The sequence below is a fragment of the Acartia tonsa genome, chromosome 9, assembly GCF_053477335.1.
Source record: "Acartia tonsa isolate MP-2025a chromosome 9, ASM5347733v1, whole genome shotgun sequence".
NCBI classification, from domain to species: domain Eukaryota; kingdom Metazoa; phylum Arthropoda; class Copepoda; order Calanoida; family Acartiidae; genus Acartia; species Acartia tonsa.
The window spans coordinates 13,755,768-13,781,924 of NC_137268.1; the positions used below are offsets into that span (position 1 = coordinate 13,755,768).

The 26,157-nt window shown below is 31.5% G+C and overlaps 1 protein-coding gene across 1 annotated transcript in view; it reads right to left on the reverse strand.

Moving 5' to 3' along the window:
- The window catches only part of LOC145328260 (uncharacterized), an 83,978-nt gene that overhangs the window by 11,632 nt on the left and 46,189 nt on the right, over positions 1-26,157 (reverse strand). The window contains exons 14-29 of the mRNA XM_080171876.1: positions 12,656-12,780; positions 12,330-12,390; positions 10,856-10,936; positions 10,097-10,179; positions 9,611-9,671; positions 6,724-6,846; positions 5,994-6,098; positions 5,342-5,467; positions 4,982-5,082; positions 3,846-3,947; positions 2,312-2,444; positions 1,837-1,977; positions 1,416-1,476; positions 1,107-1,203; positions 776-866; positions 384-443 (exon numbers count right to left, since the gene is read on the reverse strand). Of these exons, the coding sequence (XP_080028002.1) occupies positions 384-443; positions 776-866; positions 1,107-1,203; positions 1,416-1,476; positions 1,837-1,977; positions 2,312-2,444; positions 3,846-3,947; positions 4,982-5,082; positions 5,342-5,467; positions 5,994-6,098; positions 6,724-6,846; positions 9,611-9,671; positions 10,097-10,179; positions 10,856-10,936; positions 12,330-12,390; positions 12,656-12,780 (1,551 nt within the window). The remainder of the gene's footprint in view (positions 1-383; positions 444-775; positions 867-1,106; positions 1,204-1,415; positions 1,477-1,836; positions 1,978-2,311; positions 2,445-3,845; positions 3,948-4,981; positions 5,083-5,341; positions 5,468-5,993; positions 6,099-6,723; positions 6,847-9,610; positions 9,672-10,096; positions 10,180-10,855; positions 10,937-12,329; positions 12,391-12,655; positions 12,781-26,157) is intronic.

Sequence of the window (26,157 nt, forward strand, 5' to 3'; positions counted from 1 at the left end):
GAGACTAACAAAACCTATATATCAGGATGGCGCGGCACTTAGATCAATAATTTATCTATTAAATGTATTATGGAAATCTCAAATATGTGATTGTGGATGCTTTAAAACATGCCTTCCAATATGGCTACAAAACCGATCAATATCCGCTGAATTAGAACCGGTTCTCAGTCATACTGAAAAATCATGTAACTTATCGTATTGAAGGCAATTTTCGACGAATAATAAAAGGAAAAATCGGTATTATCCTCTTTGAAATATCTTTTTTTTTCAATTTTGAAAATTTTTATATTTAATATCCTAGGAAAGCTGCCTATTAAAAACTATTAAAACTATTATAACATGACTTGGTTGGCTGTTTTTGAGATCTTTATGGTTATATTTACCTGGACTGCAACAGCTGCTTTTAAGCTTTTTTCTTGTTCTTCAAGCTCACTCTTCAATAACTAAACAATTTAAAATTATTATGTATAATATTTTCCGTATATAAAGTAACAGGATCGCTGTATCTGTCGTTTTGTTTGTACCGAAGGATCTCACTAACCGATGAGCCGACACAGTGTAGCTTCTTAAAAGATCCTGGGCAGGTTTAAATTTTCTTGCGGGGAGGGTTCCTTTATGGGCGTAGTCGCTGGTCCATTATAAAAATGTTGAGTATTAGACAGGTTATTTATCTTTATTTTACAAAGGTAGGCCTATAGTATATTACAAATGCCTTTTTATTTCCTTTTGTTTACCAGATCAGATCCAAAAAAAACGCGAGTAATGATAAAAATACCTTCATAGCTGCCTGTTTTGATTCTAGCTCCTCTGTAACTGAATGCAGCTGCTTGGCAATTGTATCTGCACTACTACTAACATCACCAAACCTGAAAATTAGAGATTTTTCATAAGTTGCAACTTGTGGATAGGTTTATAGTGCAGGGATATTAAGGGATAAGGCAATGTACAATAAATTAATGTACAATTAAATCCTAAATGGTAAAATAAAATTAATATAATCCTACTATAGATTAAAATTATTGGTTGAAAAGTTTGGTCTTAACAACTTCGGTTACGAGAATAAATTGAGATTTTATTAAACAAATGAAAATCTAACTATTTTTCACCTGGCACTCTGTAGACCAAGTTGTTTTTGTAGTTCAGCTTCCTTCTTGTTAAAGAAATGCTCCAAAACCTCAAGTTTTCTAGTAGTCTCAATCAATTCTAAACAAGAAAGTTTATCATTTTGAGAAGTGCAGAAAAAATTAAAATGAAATGAAAAGTCATCTGAACGACACATCAGTTTCAACTGATTATACCAATACTCGTTTATATGAAGCTTTTGGTGAATTTTTGCTTTCTAAATAGGATGTTTCTAAATGTGAGAAACCCAAGGTGTCACTGGACCTTTTAAGGAACAGCAAATAAATTTCTACCTGAAACTGTTTCATCTCTGGCTGTTCTTAATTGATTGCACTCCTTCTCTCTTTCCTCCAACTAAAGACATTAAAAAATATAAATTTTCTTTTAAAATATACGGTCCTTTTAAACAAAGTGCCTTTCTATTTAAAATAAATTGAAAATTAGGATCTATATCTTCGGTGACCTAACCAAGCTGGACTACCCGGTATCCAATAATACCTACCTTAACCTGATCTAAAGTTATTAATAGCTCATCAAGATCTATTTTTAAATATTTTAGTTTACAAGGGAAAAACAAGTACCTAGAGTTCTGCATAAAGTTAGTAGTAAGGAATGTTTGTTAAACAAATTGGTTTATATGTTACTTAGAATTGATATAACTTTTTTTTATATATATATGGTAGTTGTTTGTATAATAATATTCCAACAGTCTACCTTATTTTTAGCCTCTGACAGGGTGGACTCAATTGTCTTAACCTCCTCCTGTAGCCTCTTGGCGGCCTTGCTGGCCCGCCTAGCGGACACCTTCAACTTGGCGACCTCGCCAATATCAGAAATAGCTGCAGTATCATCAACCTTAATTAGAAATAAGCATGATATCTTAAGTTGCAAATTTGATAATGCAATTTTATCCCTTTGATTAAATCAACACTATAAAACTGTAAAGATAATGGCCTATAAATTATTATAAATCCCCAATGATGATACACAAAATTACCCCTTCTGTAGCGTAAAATTAGTGCTTCTCACAGTTCTCTAAAGTCCCCAATGTAGTTAAGCCAACAAATATGATCACTTTATTATAAACTTTGGAGACTAGTGTAATAAACATATCATTATGGTAAAAATTTAGATTTCAGCACTAATTTCTAAAGAAACGTTTTAACTCATACGAATGATTCTATTTTACCTCTTCATCATCATCAGCCACGACAATGTCCTCCTCAACTTCCCATCCATTCTCCCCATCCTCTGCATCCACCTCCCAACCATCCTTCTCTCCGTTGTCAATAGCACTGTCGGTGTCTCGTTCTTTATTGGACCTAATAAATAATACAGGGTTTTTTTTTTTAATAAGTTAAAAGTATTCCTTAATTTAACCCACTTGCCATTGACAGAAATTAATAATCTATATCTTAAATTCTTCATTGATGTGGGACATTTTGTAAGAGAAAAAAATATTTGGCGATTTTCAACAAATTCTGCCTTAAAAACCGGTTTTACCAAAGTACCTATTTTTGAAAGATTTTTGGATCTTGACTAATTTAAAGTGTGCAAAAATGCGTACATTTTTAAAAATTAAATTGCGCGGCTTGTGTTAATAGTAGAAAAATGTTACGCATACCGTTAGAATTGTCATAAACTCTAGTTTTTGGAAATATACGTAACACATACAGGCTATTTGTAGTATAGAAGTTACATTGGAAAATGTGAGAAGTGTTGAAAATTTTAAGTAAGTTGGAACATTTTACCACGTAGCTCCTAAACTATACGTAGCACAGGAATAGTTCTTAAACACCTAAAAACTAGAGTTTATGACGATTCTAACGATATGCATAACATTTTTCTACTATTAACACAAGCCGCGCAATTTGATTTTTAAAAATGTATGCATTTTTGTAAACCCTTTAAATTAGTCATGATCCAAAGATCTTCCTAAATAGGTACTTTGGAAAAACCGGTTTTTAAGACAGAATTCGTTGAAATTGGCAAATAATTTTTTCTCATACAAAATGTCCCACATCAATGAAGAATTTAAGATATAGATTATTAATTTCTGTCAATGGCAAGTGGGTTAAATTAAGCAATACTTTTAACTTATTAAAAAAAACACCCTGTAGTTATATATACTATGAAATAATAAGGTGGCAACCTTAAGGCCTTATGGATAACAATCTGGAGGCCTTAAGTATCAGGCCTCGATATGCTGATCTGTAGGTCTATGTGATCAAAAGGAGCGTAGATACAAATTTAGATTTTCAAAAGTTTTTTCAACTTTTACATGAATATTTGATTTAAGAAAGTGATAAAAATCTCCTTCTCTCTCTGTGACGGTATTTTTTTAAAACAAACAAATGGTAATTTTTGCTAACATCGCTTAATATCCATGAAATATCTAACTTTCAAAATAACATATTTTGGGTTTGGTTGGTAGGGATAAATAAAGATGATAAAAGTCACGTAGGGATAGAACCATCATAGGTTGAATGAAATCAACCTAAAAAGCTGTGAGTAAAATAAACATTCCAGTATGGCTTCGAAACCGATTAGAACCGGTTCTCAGCCATACTGAAATATTATTTATAGTATCGTATTATAGACATTTTTTACGAGCAGTAATTATAATTAATTCATCGTTTTATTATCCGCGGAAAGCTGTCTATAATACGATGCGATAAATAACTATTCTGGCATGTCAATCCAAAAAATTAGAAATATTTTACCTTTGTCCTTTCATTTTCTTGAGTTCATTGATTGTCTCTTGTAAAACTTCCATCTGTTCCTCCTTCTCTTCTAATTCATTCTGGTAAATATTTAATCTTGACCTGAAATAATATATTATTTGTTGCAAACTTTATACTCTTTAAATTTCAGTCAACATTTGCCATGTCTGTCATTTTCTACTCGTTCAATTTATGATGTGATAAACATAAGAAGCATCAAATATGAGTTCTTCGTTAAAGCCGAAAAATTACATGATTTTTTTTTGAAGAATTAAAGAACACCCTTCCCCAATGCCCTTTTTTTACAGACACTTCGTATGCTCGCTCACCCAAAACAGAGTAATCACTCACAAACAGGGAGGGGACATTGGGCTATTTATTACACTAGTACCCAAAGTCTTATTATAACGTTTTCTTATTCGATGGCTTAACAACATTCGAGACTTTTATTGAATTTTGATTGGTTGGTCTATTTTGTTGAATGTCCAAACGTTCCAACCACTAATTGTAATCTAGAGAAGGCATAATTTGTGTATCACCATTGCAGTGCATTAGGGATGTACATAAATCTATCGGGCATTGGCTTATTCTTTAGGTCCCAGCGTTTTTATGGGTGTAATTAAAAACTACTTCAGTTCAAACCACCTCTAATGAAGCAAAACAAGCGTCGTAGCTCAGTGGTAACGCACTGAATTACGGTGATGAGAGTTGGAGTTCTAGTCCCCATGTGGCAACTCGAATTTCTCAGTTGAATACATTCACGCAACTTCCCCAGGTTGTGTGAGAAGGGGATTATTGAGTAAGTTTGGATACTTAATAGTCAAGTACATAATATCAGTGCAGTACTACCCTTATCCCAAGCTCCTCTGCGGAGAGCGTCATTCATTACGGTGACTTAATTTGGGACACCTGTCATACTCGGCAAGGGTGAGGTAACAATGAGTAGCTCTCATGAGACAGCGGGTCAAGTCATAATGTGCTTGAATGTGGAGCTTGATAGCCCTAGTGGCTATACAAAAGTGTCTCAGCCTACTCCATGACTACTTAGGTCCAAACCCTAAGAGACTATGGCTAATCAATCAATCAATCAAGGAAAACAAGCCTTATTATCTCTGAACAAAATACTGAAAACTTACTTCAAAGTAGAAGCCTCTGACTCAAGCTCAACTTGATGTTCAGATTTCTCGTCCAACTGTTTCTGTAGCAGATCAGACAAACTACGCCATTCCTCCTCATTCTAAAAATAAATGTATAAGAATTGATGCATGATTCAGACAACTACCTGGTCCCAGTGTTGGAGACCCTTTTAGTCTGCTAGCAAATTGCTTTCTGTTCTTATGTTTATTTTACCGACGCTATTTGCTGATTTTAAAGATACTATACAAAATCGGGACATGGTTCCCGCCCTGTGGACAGAGTTACATCATACATAAAGCTCATGTCCTTATAGGTATTCTTTTACTTAACTTGTTTTACATAAAAATCTAGGTAGCTACCTTTTCCTTTTCTTCAATAAGTTTAAGTTTATCCTCCATAGTGGAATTAATTTCTTTCATTTGTTTCTCAGCCTTGTCTCTGGCTAATTCTGCGTTGGCCTTGTCTGCTCGTAGCTGCTTTAGTTCCTAAAATAAAAATTTATTTGATAATTTAAAGAGGATGGCAACTATTTGAAGTGTCTAAAAAGCTGTTTAAAAGCAGTCCAACCGCAATATTAACAAAACGAGAAATAAACTGCCGTGAAAAAGGAGTTAAAGCCGAAGGACCGAAGAGTTAAAGCTGATCTTGATCAAACTTACAAAACTTTAAATGGCCTGGAGGACAAAGTAGACTTTGCCATCTGATTTAAATATGTTATTTCTTCCCGACCCAAAGCAAGAAATATACCATAATAACCTGAACCTTTTACAGATAGAACAAAGGATTAAGCTTGGAAATAACTTTTACAGTACTTAAGCTGCCAAGAAATATATTGAACTGCCATATAATATTAAAATGCTGCCTAAACTGTCACCATACAAGAAAAAGAGTTGCTGAATATTTAGCCAACCGCTATCCAGTAAACTCTCTTATGATAGTTCTATTTTTAGGTTCTCTAGATTATTATCAACATAAACATACACATATTGACAAAACATAATTTAAACATACCTTTGATAATTCCTTAGCTTCCTTTTCTTTCTTCTTTAGTTTGGGTTCATATTGTTTGAGCACATCCTGCTGATTCTCCAGCTGCTTCTGTAGCTTTTGTACCAACTAAATATTAAAATAGTTATATCGCATCGTATTAAAGACAGCTTTCCGCGGATATTAAAATGAAAATAAGAGATTAAAACAAGTTTGGATGGACCCAAGTTCCCGGACTAATAAAAGTTGTAGGTATTAATCTTATAACTTTTCGAGACACCGTGTATAAAGTACCAAAGTATTCGATATTTTCAATGAAAATTTTGACAAAAAAAATGATTTCTAGAGGAAAAAAATTACAAATATAACAAATAAAAACATTCCTGAAACTATTTCCAACTATCCATTTATCTATCTATTTTCCTGTTTATCTAACTACCAATTACTGTCATTGACTATAATATCTATCTATTGATACCTCAATAAGTTTAGTATCAGGTTGATTGTTGTTCTGTGAGCTGATCATTTCTTCCACCATTTCCATCTATCTATCTATCTATTTTTCTGTTTGTATGTCTTTCTTTACATCTGACTATCTATCCATCAATCTATTAATACCTCAATAAGTTTAGAATCAGGCTGATTGTTGTTCTGTGAGCTGATCATTTCCTCCACCATTTCCATCTATCTATCTATTTTTCTGTTTGTATGTCTTTCTTTACATCTGACTATCTATCCATCAATCTATTAATACCTCAATAAGTTTAGTATCAGGTTGATTGTTGTTCTGTGAGCTGATCATTTCCTCCACCATTTCCTGTGCCTGTCTAGCCTCTTCTAAAGCTGCTTCCTTTTCTTGCAGCGCTAGTTCTGTCTCCTAGAAATAGAATCATGATTGAAGTTTGCCTTTGATATAATCTTTGAAACGGATCTACAAGATAATAAGTGCTATTTATGTTAAAATATCCCTTAATAATAAGCAACCAAATTTTAATTCACTTGGTCCTTTGGTTTGTTAGTTATTTTATAGAAAATTTACATGTCATATATTAATTTAAACAGAGATAGACTGCTGATTTTTAGGACAAGATTTTATTGATAATTAAATATCTACTTTCCGTTGGTCTATCTGTAATCTATAATACAAAGTAGCTTGATGTCTGCCCGTCCGTCCCGTAAAATCTCGTTAACCACTGAACCGATCGGATTCTACTCTTCAGAGAAAACACCTACTGGTCCTGTGGTGGTTTTAGGCTATTTTCATGGAAGGTGAGACACCCCCACCCCCCAAAAAACAAAAAAAATAGGCTATTTTCTTAGGGGGTGGGACACCTCCCATGAAAATAGCCTAAAACCACCACAGGACCAGTAGGTATTTTCTCTGAAAAAAACCCCCCAAAAACAAAAAAAAATCCCACCAACATTTTTTTAGGCAGTTATTTTAAAATAAATAAACCAGAAATACTTAATCTTATTTCTTAAAATTACCTCTTGGGGCAAAATAACATACTTGGACCGCCAGTCCATAAATTACGCTTTATTTTGGAAAACTGTTGACTATTCATGAGGTTCAATTCATATAAATGCTTTCATTATAGTTTTATGCGCTTTTTCTTTTTCTTTTTTGGGATTAAAATTAGAGTTTATTCAAATTGAACGTAATTTAATTTTTACATGAAAAGAATGGTTTAAATAATACATTTTTTAACACGCAGATCTTATTCTATTAAGATTAGTTTCCTTACTGTGTTTTTTTTTAAATTCAATGGATATAGACAGGGGCGTCCAAGCTTTTTATTTTGGGGGGGGGGTAATAATTTTTTAAGGGGGGGGGGTAATTCGTTTTTTAGGGGGGTAAAATGGCGCGCGAAGCGCGCCGCAAATTTTTTTTACCCCCCCCAAAATTTTTACCCCGGGGGTAAAATTTGCTTGGGGGGGGGGGGGGTAATTACCCCTCCTGAAATCTGTTGGCAGGGGTAAATTTAGTTTCCCCCCCCAAAATTTACTCCTGGGTAAATTTTTTGGGGGGGGTAATTTAAATTTTATTAAATATATAGTATTAAAAATGCGCGCGAAGTGCGCAAAATTTTTTTTTATTAGAGTTTTTTTATTTTGGGGGGGGGGGGGTAAATACCCCCTCCTAAATGGTTGGAGGTGCCTACGGCACCCCCAGGGTAGGGGTGAATTTTAAAAGGGGGGGGAGGGTAAAATGAAAAAAATTTGGGGGGGGGGGGGGTAATCGCCCCATTACCCCCCCCCCCCCTTGGACGTCTATGGATATAGAATATGTGGATATTATGTCCAGGGAAATTTTGTCGTCAATTTAGGTTGCTACGATGGTCCTCATTTATACGTCAGTACAAGGGAAGGGGATGGGGTAAAGGAGGTAGATGGGAGTTATTGTCATATTAGCCAGCTAGAAGCTATCAAAGACTTGGCACAGTGCGTATGAGGGTGCTTTGACTTTTGTGTAAGAACCTAAATTGGGACATAGTGCATTTCATTACCCTAGGTTAGGTAACTTTATTTCACTTTTCAATAAAATCTAAAATGCAGCCGTTTTTGAGAAAATTAGATTTGAAAATTTCAAGTTCAATTTTCATCCACTAGGAGTTACCGCATAATCATTTTGCACGTAATTAGTCTTGTTGTGACTGTTTGGGACATTTTAATCCCTGATTATTTAATTGATAGCATCAATAAAAACTAATTTAATTATGTATTAATATTATTTTTATTACGCAGAGATCCTGAAAGTAACTATGAGGACATTAAAATGATTCGAGTGTTGTAGAGTGAATAGATTACTGTCTTGAGAAAGATGTTTGACCGTCTGAATCTTAAGATCTCACTAACTGCTGAACAAATAAGGTTGTGCTTCTCAATAAATAAACCTACTAGTCCAGCGGTAGTTAAGTTTTAAGCCACAGTTTCTTATTCACTGAAGTATTTTACTACCCTTATTTTAATTTTAAGGCACACAGCTTTGGTCAACTTGCAACCCTAGCCAACTCAACTGCAAGAATACTCATCAAAGCTTCGGCTTAGGCCTCGCATGGATATGCCCCTACCCCCTCAGCGGTAATTCAATAACTGTAGTGAATTCAATTCCCTAACTGTCTAGTGAAAAGGTTTAATTTAGTATGAGAAGCCTTTCAGTTAAATATACAAAAGATCTTTAATTTTAGAAGATTTTTAAATTAAAACGCTGTTATTTTCATTGTTATTACAACCGTGTAAAAGTAAGAATAGAAATTAGATTTAACTTTCAGTTAAAACTAAACGTCATTAGTTTAATCTGAGATGTTGTAAAGAATAAGATTTAAATACATATTTTCATAAGCGAAGCTATCTTACTCGTCTTGTGAGTTGGTATTAGGTAAACCTAACCCAACAGGGAGTAATGAGACATTAGACTGTAAAATATTTTTTTTTTGGTTCCCAAACACGATATTTTATTCAAAACTTTGGGAAATTTAATTAATATTGATTTAGTTATGGCCAGTGTCTACACTTTTCCACAAAAAATGTCAATCTACAGATCAGGTAATCTCGTTAATCATAGTTTGGAGCGTGCTTACATCATTCATTGTCTTATCCCTTAAGAAGCAAGATCCTCGAAAAAAAATAAGTAGTGATACCTTTTCTTTTTCTTGTTGAATAGCCACAGCTCGGTAGATTTCGTCCTGGAATTGGGTACACCTAAATAAAACAAAATATTAATACGTGAATATATTGACAGAGTAAAAGGGGGGAGTGGTAAAAAGTGGTGACTCGTGCCACGACAAACCAGCATTTTATTTTGGGTGCTACTCCCTTAGTTTTTGAGATAACCGTTCACCGCCATTTTCCGCCGCCGCTAAAAAAATTTTTTAGTGCATTTCTCGCATTGTATTATAAACAGCTTTCCGCGGATAAAGAATGTACAATTATGAGATTAAAACTAGTTTTTTTAGCCCCGAGGTGACGAAGTCACCGGCTAAAAAAAACTAGTTTTAATCTTATGATTGAACATTTCTATATTCGTAGAAAGCTGGATATAATACGATGCTAGACATAGTTTTTTCGTATGGATGAGAACCGGTTCCTATCCACCGGATTCGAATAAATACGAGAAAAACTATTACCTCGCTTGTATTTCTCTGGAATGATTTTCTAATCTGTCCTTCTCAATATTTGCTTGTTCCAGTTGGATTTCTAACTCTCGTACCTAAAAAAGGCAATATTGAGTATTTACAAATCAATACCTAAGTATCTTAGTGTTTTTTTTATAGAAATATTTTCGTCGTATGAAAAAATAAAATCTTGTCAGAGGAGGATTCTTCAAAAAATTAGAGCCATCTTTCTTCAACAAATTTACTACAAAACGGGTAGGTATTTAACTTTTCACGTTTAATACTGGATAAAACTGTTTTCTTAAAACCTAGTTTAGTAATAGATTAACTAGTGATTAGAAAATATATACTTTTTATTCTGAGGTAAAACTAATTTTTCAAAGTTCTGTCCTATAATTCCTTTTAATCATTATTTTTCAACTTATTATTATTATTTATTTAACTATTTTTTATCGATCATATTTGGGAGAAATGGAAATTAAAAAAAAAACTACTTGGTAACACTTGATATGCTATTATTAATTAGAATTACAATAAATAGAAAATCTAGTGATAGCAAAGGTTAAAACTATTTAGGTATCTTTTTTTTATCAAAAGAAAAAAAATCAAATAAATAGGTAGGTACATAAAAGATAAAAAAAATTGCGGGGGGGGGAGGAGGCAAAAGTCACATTTTACCACCAGTCTTATATTGGGGTTAATGCTATACAGGAAAGCATAATAATTGGCTGGGTACGAAAAAAAAAATACATGAAAAGAACGTGATTTTACCTGGGCAGAAGAAACAGTATCCTCGCTCAAGCTTCCCCGTTCAGATGCCTCCTTTCTTAACAGCTGGATTTCACTTGTACTCTAAAATTTTAATATTTTTATGTATGCAATGCATATAAATATAATCATAATCGAACTTTCTACTGAATAAAGGGGGGGGGGGGTAATGAAACCATCTCGTAATCAATGATTAAATGGCACTTAGAATTCGAATTTCGATCTGAAATTTTTCATGAGTAATCCTTGGTAGGTCTATTTTCCCTAAATCGAACAAAAAGTTGGAAAAGTAACGACTGGCGGCTCAGCCGTTTTTCCTATTGCCTATTTTCTGGGCAAATTCATCATTAATTACGTAGGAATCAACTTTTTAAAACATATTTTTTGTTTAATTAAATGATAGCAGTAATAATTTTAAAAATTTCTAGTACCAACAGCTACCGGCTAGAACCGTTTGATAAGGTTTTTGAGCCACAAAATTATGTGGAGATAGGTTTCGTGACTAATTTTCTTGAGATAGCCCCAAAAAATGGCAAAACGGATGAGCCGCCAGTCGTTAGCCGTTACTTTTCCAACTTTTCGTTCGATTTAGGGAAAATAGACCTACTAAGTATTATTAATGCTAAATTTCAGATCAAAATTCGAATTCTAAGTGCCATTTAATCATTGATTACGAGATGGTTGCATTAAACCCCCCCCCCCCCCGTCAGTCTTAAAATAATGTTTTATGTTTCCCTCATAGTGCCTTCTTCGTTATTCGGTTAAATTGGGAAATGGGTAACCCAGCAGGATTAGGATTCCCCGCAGGTGTTAAGCCAAGGAAAACACTTCTAGAATAACTAGCTAACGTTATAAAGTATCTTTAATTGAATCAAAATGTTCTTGTTTTTAGTTAATCCTAATTACAAAACACTTATTAGTGTTATTATGCCTAATTGATATTTAATTTTTATAATACAAAATAATCCCTTTTCTAATAAACTCTAATTTAATGTACTAATTAGGGATGGCAATCCGTCAATTTTTTTCTTACAAGAATCCGTCTAAAAAATGGCGGATTCTTGCGCATGTGGATTCTTATTTTTGGCGGATTCCGGATTCTAGCAATATTTTAAAGGGCTTTTTTTTAAATAAAAAAATTTAAGCGCTACAAAGGTCCTAAAGCTTAATGTTCTTGGTGTTCTCTATAATTCACTTCCGAGAATCGAACCAGATTTTAAAAGATATTATGTATAATGATGATAATCTTTGCCATCAAAAAGGGAGAGTTGAAAGAAAAAACTCAAAATGCCAATTTTAGCCTACCAATTAAGAATCCGAATTCGCTATTTTAAAATGGATTCCGGATTCGGATTGCCATCCCTAGTACTAATAGGGAAAATATTCAATTGGATCATGTGATTTAAAAGGAAAGCTTTGTGGGTACCAATGTAATTAACTGGGCAATGTCCCCTACCTCCCTGATTAAAAATCATACCTGGAACAATTTTCTATCGAGTTCAGCAACTTTGGCCAGCAAAGGCTTCTCTCTGCTTCCGCTAAAATAAGTTTTATAAGTTTAATCATGAACATTGTAGATTATTTTTCAGTGAACATGGAAAAATAAAATCAATCGTGAACTAAAGAAACTTAAAATCATAATGAATATTAGGATGGATAATGCCTGGACACTTTAGCAGGCGCATTAAATTAATACTTTCATCAAAGGTCGAATGATCAAATATTTTGTTTTTATTAAAAAGATAAAAAAAACTCCTAGAGCGATTATATTTTCCCGTTTTTATTGAAAACAGAAAGGTTTACCTTGTGATACACATATTGATGAGATGAATAAGGATGAGGGTAAAGGCAATAACCACCAGAAGGACGGCACGATCCCCGTTCACACCACCGGCCTCGTGGGCTGCCACGTGGAGCCACTCAGGCATCTGAAATAAACATATCCAATTATGTAAAGTAGTAACGTTTTTTGCCGTAGCTCAAGATTTTTATACACCATTACAGAGACGCTTCATATAGGTCTTAAGGTGGATTTAAGCTATGTTTTATCCGATTTCAGTCTCAGAATGGTTTTGGGATATTTTTTGACCTTCACAATTGTTGCCAAAATCTATAAATATATATACAATTATAGTTTCTATTGATACTTGAATGATATCTAACTAAATTCCTTTATTTATCAAAGAAAATCTATGAATGTATTATTCTTATTATCAACACATAATGTTTTTATTCAAATCCTGACTTGCAATAATTTAAGTATGTACTCATTTTAATATAACAATACCTACATAATACATAAGTGTAAAAAACGACTTGGAGCAACTAAAAAACAGTTTAACCAATTTGCTATAAAAACATAGCATTAAAAATCTCAAAAATAGTATTTAAAATTTTGAATACCAATTACAGCTACTAAAAACGAATAGTATTTTGAAGAAATAGAACAGTCAGGTGTTATACAGTAAATAATACATTTCGCGAAGGTACTTTTGAGGGAAACCCACCTATGTTTAAAGTGCAAATTAAATCATTTAATTGTCAAAATCCGTCAAAAACAAAAACGAATGATGTTAATATTCTTTATCATCATATAGTTAAAGTCAGCTTGAAACTCTAGTTGTAGAGTAGCTGCGCTAATAAAAGGACATATTGATATTTTAAGAAAATATTGTTGTTCTTTTTCTACAAAGCAATTTTATAGTTGATCTATATAAAAAAATCAAATGCATGACATTACGTGATGATTTACAAAGATATTACGATTTCATATTATAATAATAAAAATTGTTTATGGCCTACTTTAAATATGAACAGGAATAGTAAAGAGTTATACAGTAAAAAATATAGAAAATATATGGTAATATATTCAAGTAAAAATTCCTGGATCTTATGAGATAGGACAACAGACTATACATTGATGTACAATGTACATCCCCAATTAGGATAAACAATATTTCAATATTCCCTCCTTCCCTGTAAAAAAAATGTAATGTCGAACGTTTGTTCGTACGTACGGAATAGCTTACTTTTAGAGTAGCAGCCAAATTAATAATTCTCAAAAGATGAAAACCAAACTATAAATATAAAGGAAGTAATTAAGAGTAATGTAGTATGACCTGATCTAATTCAATATCCGACATTATGTAACAGCACCTTGGAATTCTCCTTCCCCTTTACAATATGCGTTCATACAAATCAATTTAATTGACAATTTTGCAAAATATTCCAAATAAACAGAAAAAATCAACGAAAAATAATGTTCCTTCTTTTAAAAATGTATCATCTAATACTTAAATACTTATTCAAGAATATTGTAAGTCAGTAATTAAGCTTAGAACAGTTTCGCTGATAAACAATTACAATTGTTTTGTACGCACACTTTCACTTCTCCATTGCAATAATTGAAAACTTTCACTGTATGAGTAGAGCAGCACTGTGCGCTGCTAGTATTTAAGAGAATAAGAAGTAAAATACAATAATTGTGTTGGTTTACTACTAGCCATCAAAACTACCACAGCAATACGCTTTACCATAAGATATTTAATACTGGTGTTTATGTATAAAAGCTAATATATTTATTAAATAAATAATCTTATGAAGAGCATGTAAAAAGGAACTTTTAATGGATGTAGATTTTAAGTTAATATTATGAACAACGGTAAAATGTCGACAATTTAGCTTGCTAACATAGAACTCGTTTATTGGTCATTTCGTTCATCTAGTAGGAAGGAAGTGGATGGGGCAAAGAAGGTGTAAGGGGAATTGTTATTTTAGCCCACTTTAATAAACATGGAAATATTATGTATGTAGGATCCAAGTAATATAATATATCTATTGGAACTTTTAAAACTTTCATATTGTCGATATAAATCAATGTATTTATGGTTCTGCTGGGTTCATGGACAAGACAGTGACTAACAAATTGATTTAAAGTGTAGTGTACATACTTACTCAATTATGATAAAACAAAATTAACCCGTGTTGTGGCTTATGATTATTGAGACAAAAGTTTGAACACTACTGAATAGCCACCTCCACCCCATTAGAATTTTAAAAAAATACATAAAACTACCCCACTCTCAAACACGTTAATTTAACCCCCATTTAAAAAAAGCTTGAATACTAATTCATCTACAATAATTCTTTCCCTTTATCCTTGCAAAATATTTGTCCATTAAATAATCTAGCTAATATAATCATTATTATAGTTGAAATGTAAAAACGTCAAGTTTAGCGAAGGAAGGAAGTAAAGAGTGCCAGAGGGATAAATCATAGAAAAATTAAATAACAAAGAGTTTAGGAAAAATAATCTAGATCAGCATTTAAAAAAGCACAACAAAAGAAAACTGAATAAAAAAAGTTTCCCAGTATGCAAAAATTGTTGTCAAATCATCTAAAAAGAAAATAGTTCATTTCATTTGTTAGTATGATGATATAGATCGGATTTTTCCATCCAGCTGACTAGAATACTTAAATTCTTGATTTTTATTCAAAGTCATGCTGATCTATAAATGACTAGCCATGTACACCACTAGATACCTCTAGGGGCACCTGAAAGATTGGATTTTGGACTCTGGAGTAAGTCGACCCTCCAATTTCCAGTTCTAAGGACTTTTTCCAGGGAAAAGGTTAATTTATTTTCTCATTTTCATTCGAATCCGGTGGATAGGAACCGGTTCTCATCCATACCAAAAAACTATGTCTAGCATCGTATTATATCCAGCTTTCTACGAATATAAAAATGTATAATCATAAGATGAAAGAAATAACTATTCTGAGGAAGAGTTGTGGTACTATTCCTCCAAAACAGTTATAATCCTTCCATGTAATGTAAAGGAGTATCATACTAGTTCAGCAGTTGGCAAGATCCTTCGGTACACACTACACAAAGACATCCTGTTACTTTAATATAAGGATTGTTGTACATAGTAAAGATTATATGAATTTCCTATTTTCTACAGAAATATTTAGTCTATGGCTGGTATGCAAATTTTCTTAGCCATCTGGCTTAACAACCAACCAGCCATAAGGCTGTTCCCGCAGTTTTAACTACCCAAGCATTACAGAAAAATTACAGGCTAAAAATCCTGTTTATGTTATGTGATACTACTATTAGAATATGACTTAAGAAACCACTTTTAATATTTTTCACCAGCAAAGATAATTTCTCAAAATATCAGGGGTTAAAGAATAAGTAAATAGATCTAACAAGAACACTCTTCTAAGTTTCTTTTACCAAGTAATGTTTTGCAGCGAAGCTACTCTATTACAAAGGTATGTATGTTGTTAGTGGATAAAAGAGTTGTAAACCCCAATTTCACTTTGCATATTTTGATTTAATCTTAGACAATATACATATTTCATGACCCCTCATAATTTTTGAAATCTTTCTTCAAAGTAGGGAAAAATCTTTATTACTTAATTGCCCTACACTAATTTAAGGTAGCAAAGCAACTTGATAACTTAATCTATTAAATAAGTCATTAAATAAAGGAAGCGTATTGTATAGTCAAAATATACTATGATCTTATTAAGTTAATTTAACAATCAACTTTAAAAAAATATTTTTGTATCAATGATTTTTCTTTTCCTTGTTTTTATAACTCATTATTTTATAAGCTGTAATAATATGAGTGAAATACTATTATTCTAGAGTAAGTTTACAGCTAAATTATGTACCAATCAAAAAAGAAATTATTTTTAATTTTTTAAAAAAGTAACAGGATCTTTGTTTGTTTGTCTTCGCGAAGGATCTAGCAAATAAACACTTTTTTCTAACAATTAGGACATTGAAGAATTCTTACTGGGATTGACAGAATTTATTATATCCTATAATATAAAGTAGTAAGGTTTTTTTGTCTGAAGCAAAAGATCTCAGAAATTAATAGTCCGTATTGGTTATACTTTTTAGGAAAGCTTCCTGAATGTCTTGGGTTGGTTTTAACCTATTTCCCTAACCTCCACCTATTTCATTTGAGACTATGGGCGAAACATCAAGTTTTCCTTTAAAAATTGATACATTTTAAGTTTATGTTTTCCCTTTCTAAATATGCATTAAATAACAATCTGAAGAAAAACTTAATGGTATAAACATATGTGTAATAATCCATAAACTGGCCACTGGCCATTTAAAAGCCAAAGCTCATAAAAAAAACTTTCTTTGGTTTAAAAGTAAAAATACACTTTCAATTTCGTACACCACAATAAACACTTTAGAAAAAAAACTCTCCATTCTTAAATGTAAGGCTTTTCTTCAATTTACCCTGTTCCTTAAAATATGAAAACATATTCTTATTATTTTTATAATAGGATTCTTTTATTTTTCAAAAAAAACATTCTATTAGATATCTTTCTTTCTCCAAAATTGTGTCTTCTTGTTGCTGCGTCACTTAATATCACAATATATGGTACGATCACACAAAATATAAGTTAAGCAACCCCCCCCCCCCCCCCATCACAAACAGGCCCTAATTTATAATGGGAGAGGCGTTTTTGCTTTCTATACATACCCTATGCGGGGGGCCCATATCCCTGTGATGGTACAAAGTGCAAGATTGCAAGATATAACCTAACCAAAAGTAATTTAAAAACAAACGAATCCCCCCCCCCCCTCAATTTCTATAAAGGGGGGGTATCATTGCTCATCAGAGTACTTTATGCTAAAGAGCCCAATATATAAATATAATAATATTATGAATGTAACAGACATCCTATCAAAGCAAACATATTAGTTTCCCAAGGACACTGATTTATATTCAGATATAAATTATGATATGAAATATGTATATTTAGGTTGCTAAAATAGACATAATTTTTTTTGTCAGTTTGTTCATTCAGTAAGAGGGGAGGGGATGGGGTAAAGGAGGGATAGTTTTTTTTAGCCTGCTTGGAGTTTCACTTTATCAGAGACCCTGGTGTAACATCCAAGTGTCCAGTGGAATAAAATCTACGATTAAACTCTTTTCTCTTAGTGGTGGGTAAGGGGAGGGCGGTTCTATTTGTTCCTCATGAAATATGAGAGAGTTGACTTACCCTGATCAAAAAAAAAAGATCACACAAGGATCTGTTAGATGCTTGCCTGTAAAGAAGAATTGTAAATTTAATTTTTTTCAATTAAAATTTTTTTTTCAAATGCATTTACAAATATATTTTTCAAAAATAAGTGTATAATGTGTAATAGGAAATTTCATTCAATTTCCTATAAAAAAAACATATATAAATTGCATTGGACGTACTATTACTAAAATTATTTATAACAATGACAATCATATTCAAAAGTAGAAAAACACCAAATATTCATTATTTCAATGTTAGATTAAGTGGAACGAGGTCTCTCAGTCCATCAGAATAAAGCTTAAGATTTCACAAACCGCTGAACCAATTATTTGCCTCTTATTATCTGGGAATATCCCTACTAGTCATTTCTAATGTTTTATGCTATTTAAACTTGTCATTTCTGCATTACATAAGGAGAAAGTTATTCCTGTTCAGCATTACTTCAATCATTATTATAAGCTTGGATTTATGATTATATTGTTGATATATTTTTCGTCAATTTAGCTTGCTAATATGGACCTCATTTATTGTACAGTTCATTTATCAAGTAAAAGGAGGGGGTGGGGGAATCATTATTTTAGTCAGCATAACTTTATCAGAGTACATGACAATCTAGTGCAAAAGCCAAGTAATAGAAAAAACGATTACTCTAAGTTATCTCTAAAGAGTAAAAAAAAGATGTTACCAGTATTAGAAAGAATAATAATTAGTTTCTAACACATTTATGGTTAACTAATACCTAGGTATGTCCTATATATTTTAAAAGTGAAAGTAAGATGCAAAATTTCACTAATTGATACGCAGAAAAAGTTTTACAGAACCAATAATGTCCAAAGAAGCGATGCGTCGATCTCCTTCAAGCACAGGACTTCACCACCCTACTTATTTTTTAAAAATCTATATAAAACTATAGTAGATTGGGGAGGGGTGGGGGTATGTTAGTGTTTAATGAGTCTTGCAGGGCTTGTGAATGTGCACCTAAGGTCCAACAATAGTTCATTTCATTGCAAAAAATAAAGGAGGGGAGGGGTATGTACTTGCTAAACAATTTAGAAAAGCATCAGCGAAGCTTGATATCATAATTTTATTTCTTTATTCTGATATTTTAAAAAGCATCTTATATAAAATTTGCATATATTTCAGCATTTAAAATCTTACTGGAAACAGTATATCTATTTTTATAATGTTAATATTCAAAACAAATATTTTTCAGGAAGATTTCCAGAAAAGCTCTCATATTCATTTAAAAATATATTTATTCAAAAGTTTAAAACAAATTGGAACTAAAATAATAAGGTTTAAAAATAAGAAAAAATATTTACATAAGGCTAAGAAGGTTCAGTAAAAGAGTTATATCTTAAAAGTGTTAAACAGTTTACTAAGATTAAGAAAACGAATATAGGAAAAGCTTAAAATAGGACATGTACCCTTTCGTATTCATTTTTTGGAGTAGCTTTACTCGTAATATTGTTAAATATCAAACATTTGTAGCATTTTAAGTCTTGGTACCAAATTAAACGATATATACATGAAAGTGGGGAATGCGAGGTATTGTAAAACTCACAATTCGTGTTTCATACATACATGAAAAAAACATGTAAGATATATGTTGATTAGCCTGTCCCGGATTTGAAAAATTTTGTTAAAATTTTTGCCCCCAGCCATAATATAGTTGATTTATGCAAAATATTGACCCATGCAAAATATTTTTTCTGTAATGCAAAAATTGCGATGGTACAAGCACTGCAAAGTTTTTAAAATTTGCAAAAAAGACCTGTTTTTAGAGCTCTTGTACCATCTCAATTTTAAAGATTTTTACAAAATTCCAATTCTAGTGTGTCTATATAAACCTGAAATTTACCCAAAAAAATGGGGGCAGTCTCAATTCTAACATATAATGGAAGAAGGTGTAGCAAGTAATTTTCCAAAGTAAAAATTGCCATATTTCATACATAAATAATGGGGTTGGGCTGGAATCGATAGATACAGATATCCGGCTGATTCATAATTCTGGATATCAAGTATTTAGGGTTATATTGACACACTAGAATTGAAATTTCGTAAAAATCTTTAAAATTGAGATGGTACAAACTTTTTAAAATCTGCAAAAAGACCGTTTTTAAAGCTTTTGTTTCATCTCAATTTTAAAGATTTTTATGAAATTTCAATTCTAGTGTCTCAATATAAACCTAAATACTTGATATCCAGAATTATAGATCAGCCGGATATCTGTATCCATCCAATCCGGCCTAACCCTATTATTTGTGTATTAAATCTGGCAATTTTTACTTTGAAAGATTACTTGCTACACCTTTGTCCTTCATATGTTAGAATTTAGACTGCCCCCATTTTTTTTGGTAAATTTCAGGTTTATTTTGACACACTAGAATTGAAATTTTTTAAAAATCTTTAAAATTGAGATGGTACAAGAGCTTTAAAAACAGGTCTTTTTGCAAATTTTAAAAATTTTGCAGTGCTTGTACCATCGCAATTTTTGCATTACAGAAAAAATATTTTGCATGGGTCATTATTTTGCATAAATAAACCATATTATGGCTGGGGGCAAAAATTTTAACAAAATTTTTCTAAAACGGGACAGGGTAATGTTGATAATAGTACTTAAACAAGAATAATAACGTCCATAAATAGCAAACCATGAAAAAAAAATGCGAATGGACAAACGCTAATATTGGCAGAAGTTTAGGTATTGTTTAGTTGTCATAAAAAAAGAGAAAGAAAGTGGAATAAATCCTAAAAAATCACAAAACCTTAAGAATAAAAGTAAGTATTTATAAGACAGCCAGACACCTGCCTGGCTGACCAAGTAAATTATGTACCGGATGCTCATTGATACAGGGTCTCTTTACCAAAAATTTCGGCTTTTTTTCTTATGTATCAGACTAGGAAATCACATTTACCCCCTGTTGACACAGACGGACAGACAAAATTTATAGAGTAGCTTTGCTATTAAAAATTCTGTAGATAATGGACCATAAAACACCATTTCTTTTTCAAACATGGGAATACATTAAAAGCAGAGAAGAAGGTCGGAGAAAAAAATGAGTAACAGAGCCATATCGGAGATAAAGTTGGCCATTTCTAACTACATTCAATAACACTATAATCACAACAAAATTAGAGGCCCATAAAACTGTTATGTTACGGTATAGACCACTCCGTTAATCCTCCAGAATTATACTGCCGTCATATTTGCTCAGGTTTTTGTCTGATTAGTATCGCATAAATCCTCGTATGTTTAAGAGGATGTACGGTTTCATTTTGGAGATTTTTTACTCAGATAGTTAATTGAAACCTCAATTAAGTTAACAACATTATAAAATAAGGTCAAGTAAAATAAAATAGAAGTATGACTATGTATATCAAAAGTCAAATAAATAATATCCAAAAAGTATTTTTAGTAGAGTAGAGGAATAGTTATTTCTTTCATCGTATTATAACCCGCTTTTCGCGTATATAGAATGTACAATTATAAGATTGAAACCAGTTTTTTTAGCCCCGAGGTGCCGAAGGCACGGGCTAAAAAAATGGTTTTAATCTTTTGATTGTACATTTTTATATTCGTAGAAAGCTGAAAATAATACGATGCTACACATATTTTTTTCGTATGGATGAGAACCGGTTCCTATCCACCGGATTCGAATGAATACGAGAAAATAGCTTAATTATACAGTCAAAAATAGCAAATCTTAAACATAATTTATACCTTTACATACTTTCTCTCATAAAATTATCAAATATTTACCCTAATTTCGTTAGGACCAATATTTAATTTATATACCAACCGAGGTCAGCTTAGCAGCAAAATATAATTATGAAATTATTATAAATCAATTAAAAATACTAAAAATAAATAATAATTTTCTACCTTAATCCTTTCAGTGAATTCTATACTAATAGAATATATTTTAAAACCTCGGAAAATTTACAAATAAATATTCCAGGCTGTTTGACGTTCAAAGAGCCGACAACAAACCGCAACGACCATCCGAGCAATTCGCGCAAACCATCATCGCCACACGTCACTACTGGACGGAAACAACAAGATAATTGGTTATCGCGTTATAGTAAGTAGTGATAGCTCTTGCACGTTGGTGTAAAAAGGCTTTCTTAGAAGTGAAAAAAAATCCACAAAACTATCAACTATTTTACCTAAAGAATCCAACAAAAAAATTTTTTTTTGTTTTGGAATTTGGAAGGATTTCAAAAACAAAATTCCATAAGTAATAAATTGAAAATTCTGTTTATAAAAATGCATTATAAGAATTGTTGATTTTTTAAATTAAAACAAATCAATCTTCAACCCGTTCTTGACTCCATTAATTTTAAGCTATCAAGTAGCAAAATTTAATGAGAATAGATAGAAATTGTCTGTTATTTTAAAACAATTTTAAGTGCAGGAGAGGAACAAATGTTTTTTTATGGAAGCGTTGATTATGCATAATTGGCTTTTTTAAGAAAAAAAAAGTCATTAAAAATGTAGAGGGTAGTACTAAATAGCATGATGAAAAATTAGATTATGATAATCGTGGTAAATAAACCGTAATATAATATAATAATGCACCGTGCATAGATAAAATTAATATGTAACCGCTCCAACGTGTAAATAAATTTTTGTGAATTTTTATGTTTGTGTGTTTAGTAATATCTCTAAAACTGCCTCACTAGAAGTAATACAATTTTCTGGATGATTTCTAGAATAATATTAACATAACAGCATTTTAAGTGCATCAATATGAAGAATAAGGATAAAGATATAGATGTTAAAAATTTCTAATATTTCTAAAAAAATATGAAGAAAATAAAGGTAACCTATGTCAATTTTATGAAGGTAAAAATTGAACCAACTATATTTTAAAAAGAATCTTTATTTCGGTCACTAGAGAAAAAAATGATATGGAAACCTCCTTTACTCGCGCCTACCCTCTCTTTCTCTCTGTTTATTCATGCATAGCTGACCAACACACCAGTAATATAGAGATAGTATAACTGAAGAAAAATTATTTTCCCTTAAAATTATTATGTAAATCATCGAGCAAAATATCCAAGGGGGAAGGGGTTAAGATTAATAAATTTTGCATTAACCTATATATTTATCCCTGAAAATAACAGACTATAATATCATATTGAAGAAACAAAAAAGCATAGTGTATCAAAAAATGAGGAGACAAGAAATATTTTTAAGAACCAATATTAAAACATAATCTACATATTGGTTTTCTACAAATTCTTTAAAAAATGTAGTTTGGCTAAAATCTATAAATAGTATCTTTTATTTTTCCTTTATTCTTTCATTTTAAAAAAATTAGACAGTTATGCAAGTTATATTTGTGTAAATTGTAAAACAAGGACAATTATATCCGTAAGTAGAGCATATCATACATAAAAAATATAAATAAAGAAGTTTTGTTCATTAGATTTACTAAAAATCAATGGCTATATTTCAAATTAACAAGGCCAATTTTGTCTATGAGTAGCGAGGCAATTTTTGTATTTAAATAGGACAGTAAATAGTAAGTACTACAGCAATCCTATTTTATAAAGTAGTAAGCGTTTTTGTCTGTAGCAAAGGATCTCACTAACCGCTGAGCCGATATTGCCCTCCTCTTCAATGAAGCTTTTTATGGGTCCTGTGGTGGTTTTAAGCTATTTTACTTTTTATAAAAATGGTCTTGGTTTGTTTTTTTTGCTATTTTTCTTCAATCCCATATCCCTTCTATTATAGGAACCCCTAGGTAATAGGGGAGCAGCCGCTAGTATAATAGAAAGTATAAAAATAGGATTTCTGTCTTCAGCTTAAGATAATTTGAGGGAGGAGCCATAGCCACTGGAAAAAATAACCCCTCCGCCAAATTTTTCCTTTTTTTAACTAAAATAAAAAACTACCCTCTAGAGGCGTAGCCGCTGGTAAGTTATAAAAGATAAAAACAAATACGAGTAGCTATCATAAAAAATTCTATTTTTGTGCATTATAATTAATAAAAGTAATTCATCATTTGTAAAACTCATGGCACCGTAGAGAAAGGTCAGATCAACCTAATAAATAAATATTTGCAACATAAGCATGCAAAAAAGTGTACGCAAACATTGCAAAAATATATTTCAACAAGCATCATAATTTTTTACAATAGTAAGCATTAACATCATACTAACAGGACAATAGTTATTTATCGCATCGTATTATAGACTGATTTCCGCGGATATTGAAATGAAAAAGATTAAAACCAGATTTAGTTGTCCCGAGGTGCCGAAGGACCGGACTATCAAAAATGATTTCAATCTAATAATTTTTGTTTTAGTATCTATGGAAAATTGTCTGTAATACGATGCTATTTATGGCTTTTCAGTATGGCTCAGAACCGGTTCTAGTCCAGAGGATATTATCGGATTCGAAGCCATAATGGAAAACTTTTATACCGATATAAAACAGGCTCATATGAAAAAGTAGCTGGCCTTTTTAAGATAAAAGGAAAATTCTGTCAATCCTAACTTGATATACATAAGTCTCCTGTTTTCAATATTTTCATCTTGCAACATATTCAATATTATCTTATGCCCAAAGTTTATTTTAAATAGATGATATTTTTATTTTTCATACTCGTACAATAACTTGATTGATACTTATTATCTCTACAACAAACAACAACCAGATCTTTGATGAAACGCACTTCGACGTTATAATATCAGTGGTAATAAAATGAATTTTAACGCATTACACTAAACGCTAAAAAAAGCCCGATAGGTTAGCGAAAGTTTTGTGAAATTGAAAAATATTGGAAACCGATTTTGAAAGTAAGGAATACTGAAAGAAAAGGGGGAAAAAGTTAAACAAAGTTAGATTCTATCAACTTTTAGACATTATTTTATTGTAAAAATTGTCTTTTTCTGTTACATATTATTCATTGTTATGGAGAAAATTTGACCCTTTTGGCATTTGCAAAAAAAAAAACATAATGTTATTACTGCATTAAAATAGCATAGTAGCTAAAAAGAACATAGATTAAATATATTAGACAATATAAGTAACTTGAAAGATTTTTGGATTTTAAAAAAAAGTTGGAATTCTATTTCCAGTAGGGCTTCGAAACCGATTGATATCCGCTGCATTTGGACCGGTTCTCAACCATACTGAAAAATCATGAATAGCATCGAATTACAGACAATTTTTCGCGGATATTAAAACCAGTTTTGCTAGACCGGGCAATATTTTAGGATTAATTTAGATCATCAATCATAATTACTTGTTTTGAATTTATTTGTCCTTGTTTATTAGTGGCTCACTTTCTAAACTTTGATTCATGCTATCATGTGTGTGTGTGTGTGTGTGTGTGTGCATGTTTCCAAAAATTGCATGGCAAATTCTTCAACTTGGCAAACTATGTAGGTATACATAAAACAAGAATAAGAAAATACCAAATGTAAACTGATATAATCGACAAAATTTATTCAGTTAGCAGAAATACAATCTAGGCACTTAAGTGTTTTTTTAATGGACTTTTTTTTACAAAAAAAATGAAAATAGAGAAAAAAATGTTTTATATTTTTGAATGGCTTCTGATAGTAATTAATTAAGAAAAGGTTTCATTATATTGAAACCTTAATTAAAGTTTCTTTTTAAATTAGAAACCTTTAGGTGTGCGTTTCTTAAGAATGCTAGACAAATAATTACTTAAAGAAGCACTTTACTCAGTTGCTGGACTCTCTCTCTTACTTTCTTCTTTCAAAAGTCTAACTCAATTTTGTGTATCCTAGAGCTTCTTTCAACCCATCCAAAACAATTTCAAATATTGGATAAAATACAAAATTTTCCTTGTTTTTGGATAAAATTGTTGAAATATTTTAATGAGATTTAAAAATGAATAAAAATTAAAATAATACAAATCAAGCCTAAAAATGTATAAGACTATTTCAGTATGGCTTCGAAACCGATTATTATCAACTGGATAAGTACCTACAGACAATTTTTTACGAATATTAAAATTAAAAATTCCTAAAATTAATATCATTTTTGTTTTTAATCTTATAACATTTCATTTAATATTCACAGAAGCTGTCCATAATACGATGCTATAAATAATACATTTTAATTTACAATTTGGAATAAAATAAGACTAAAATACCTAGTAACTTGAAAGAGTTCTAAATAAATTGAAGAACAATGATTAATTTGATTTCATAATCAAAATAATAAGAAATAAAGATTGTTGAGAAAAAATATTAACAACAGA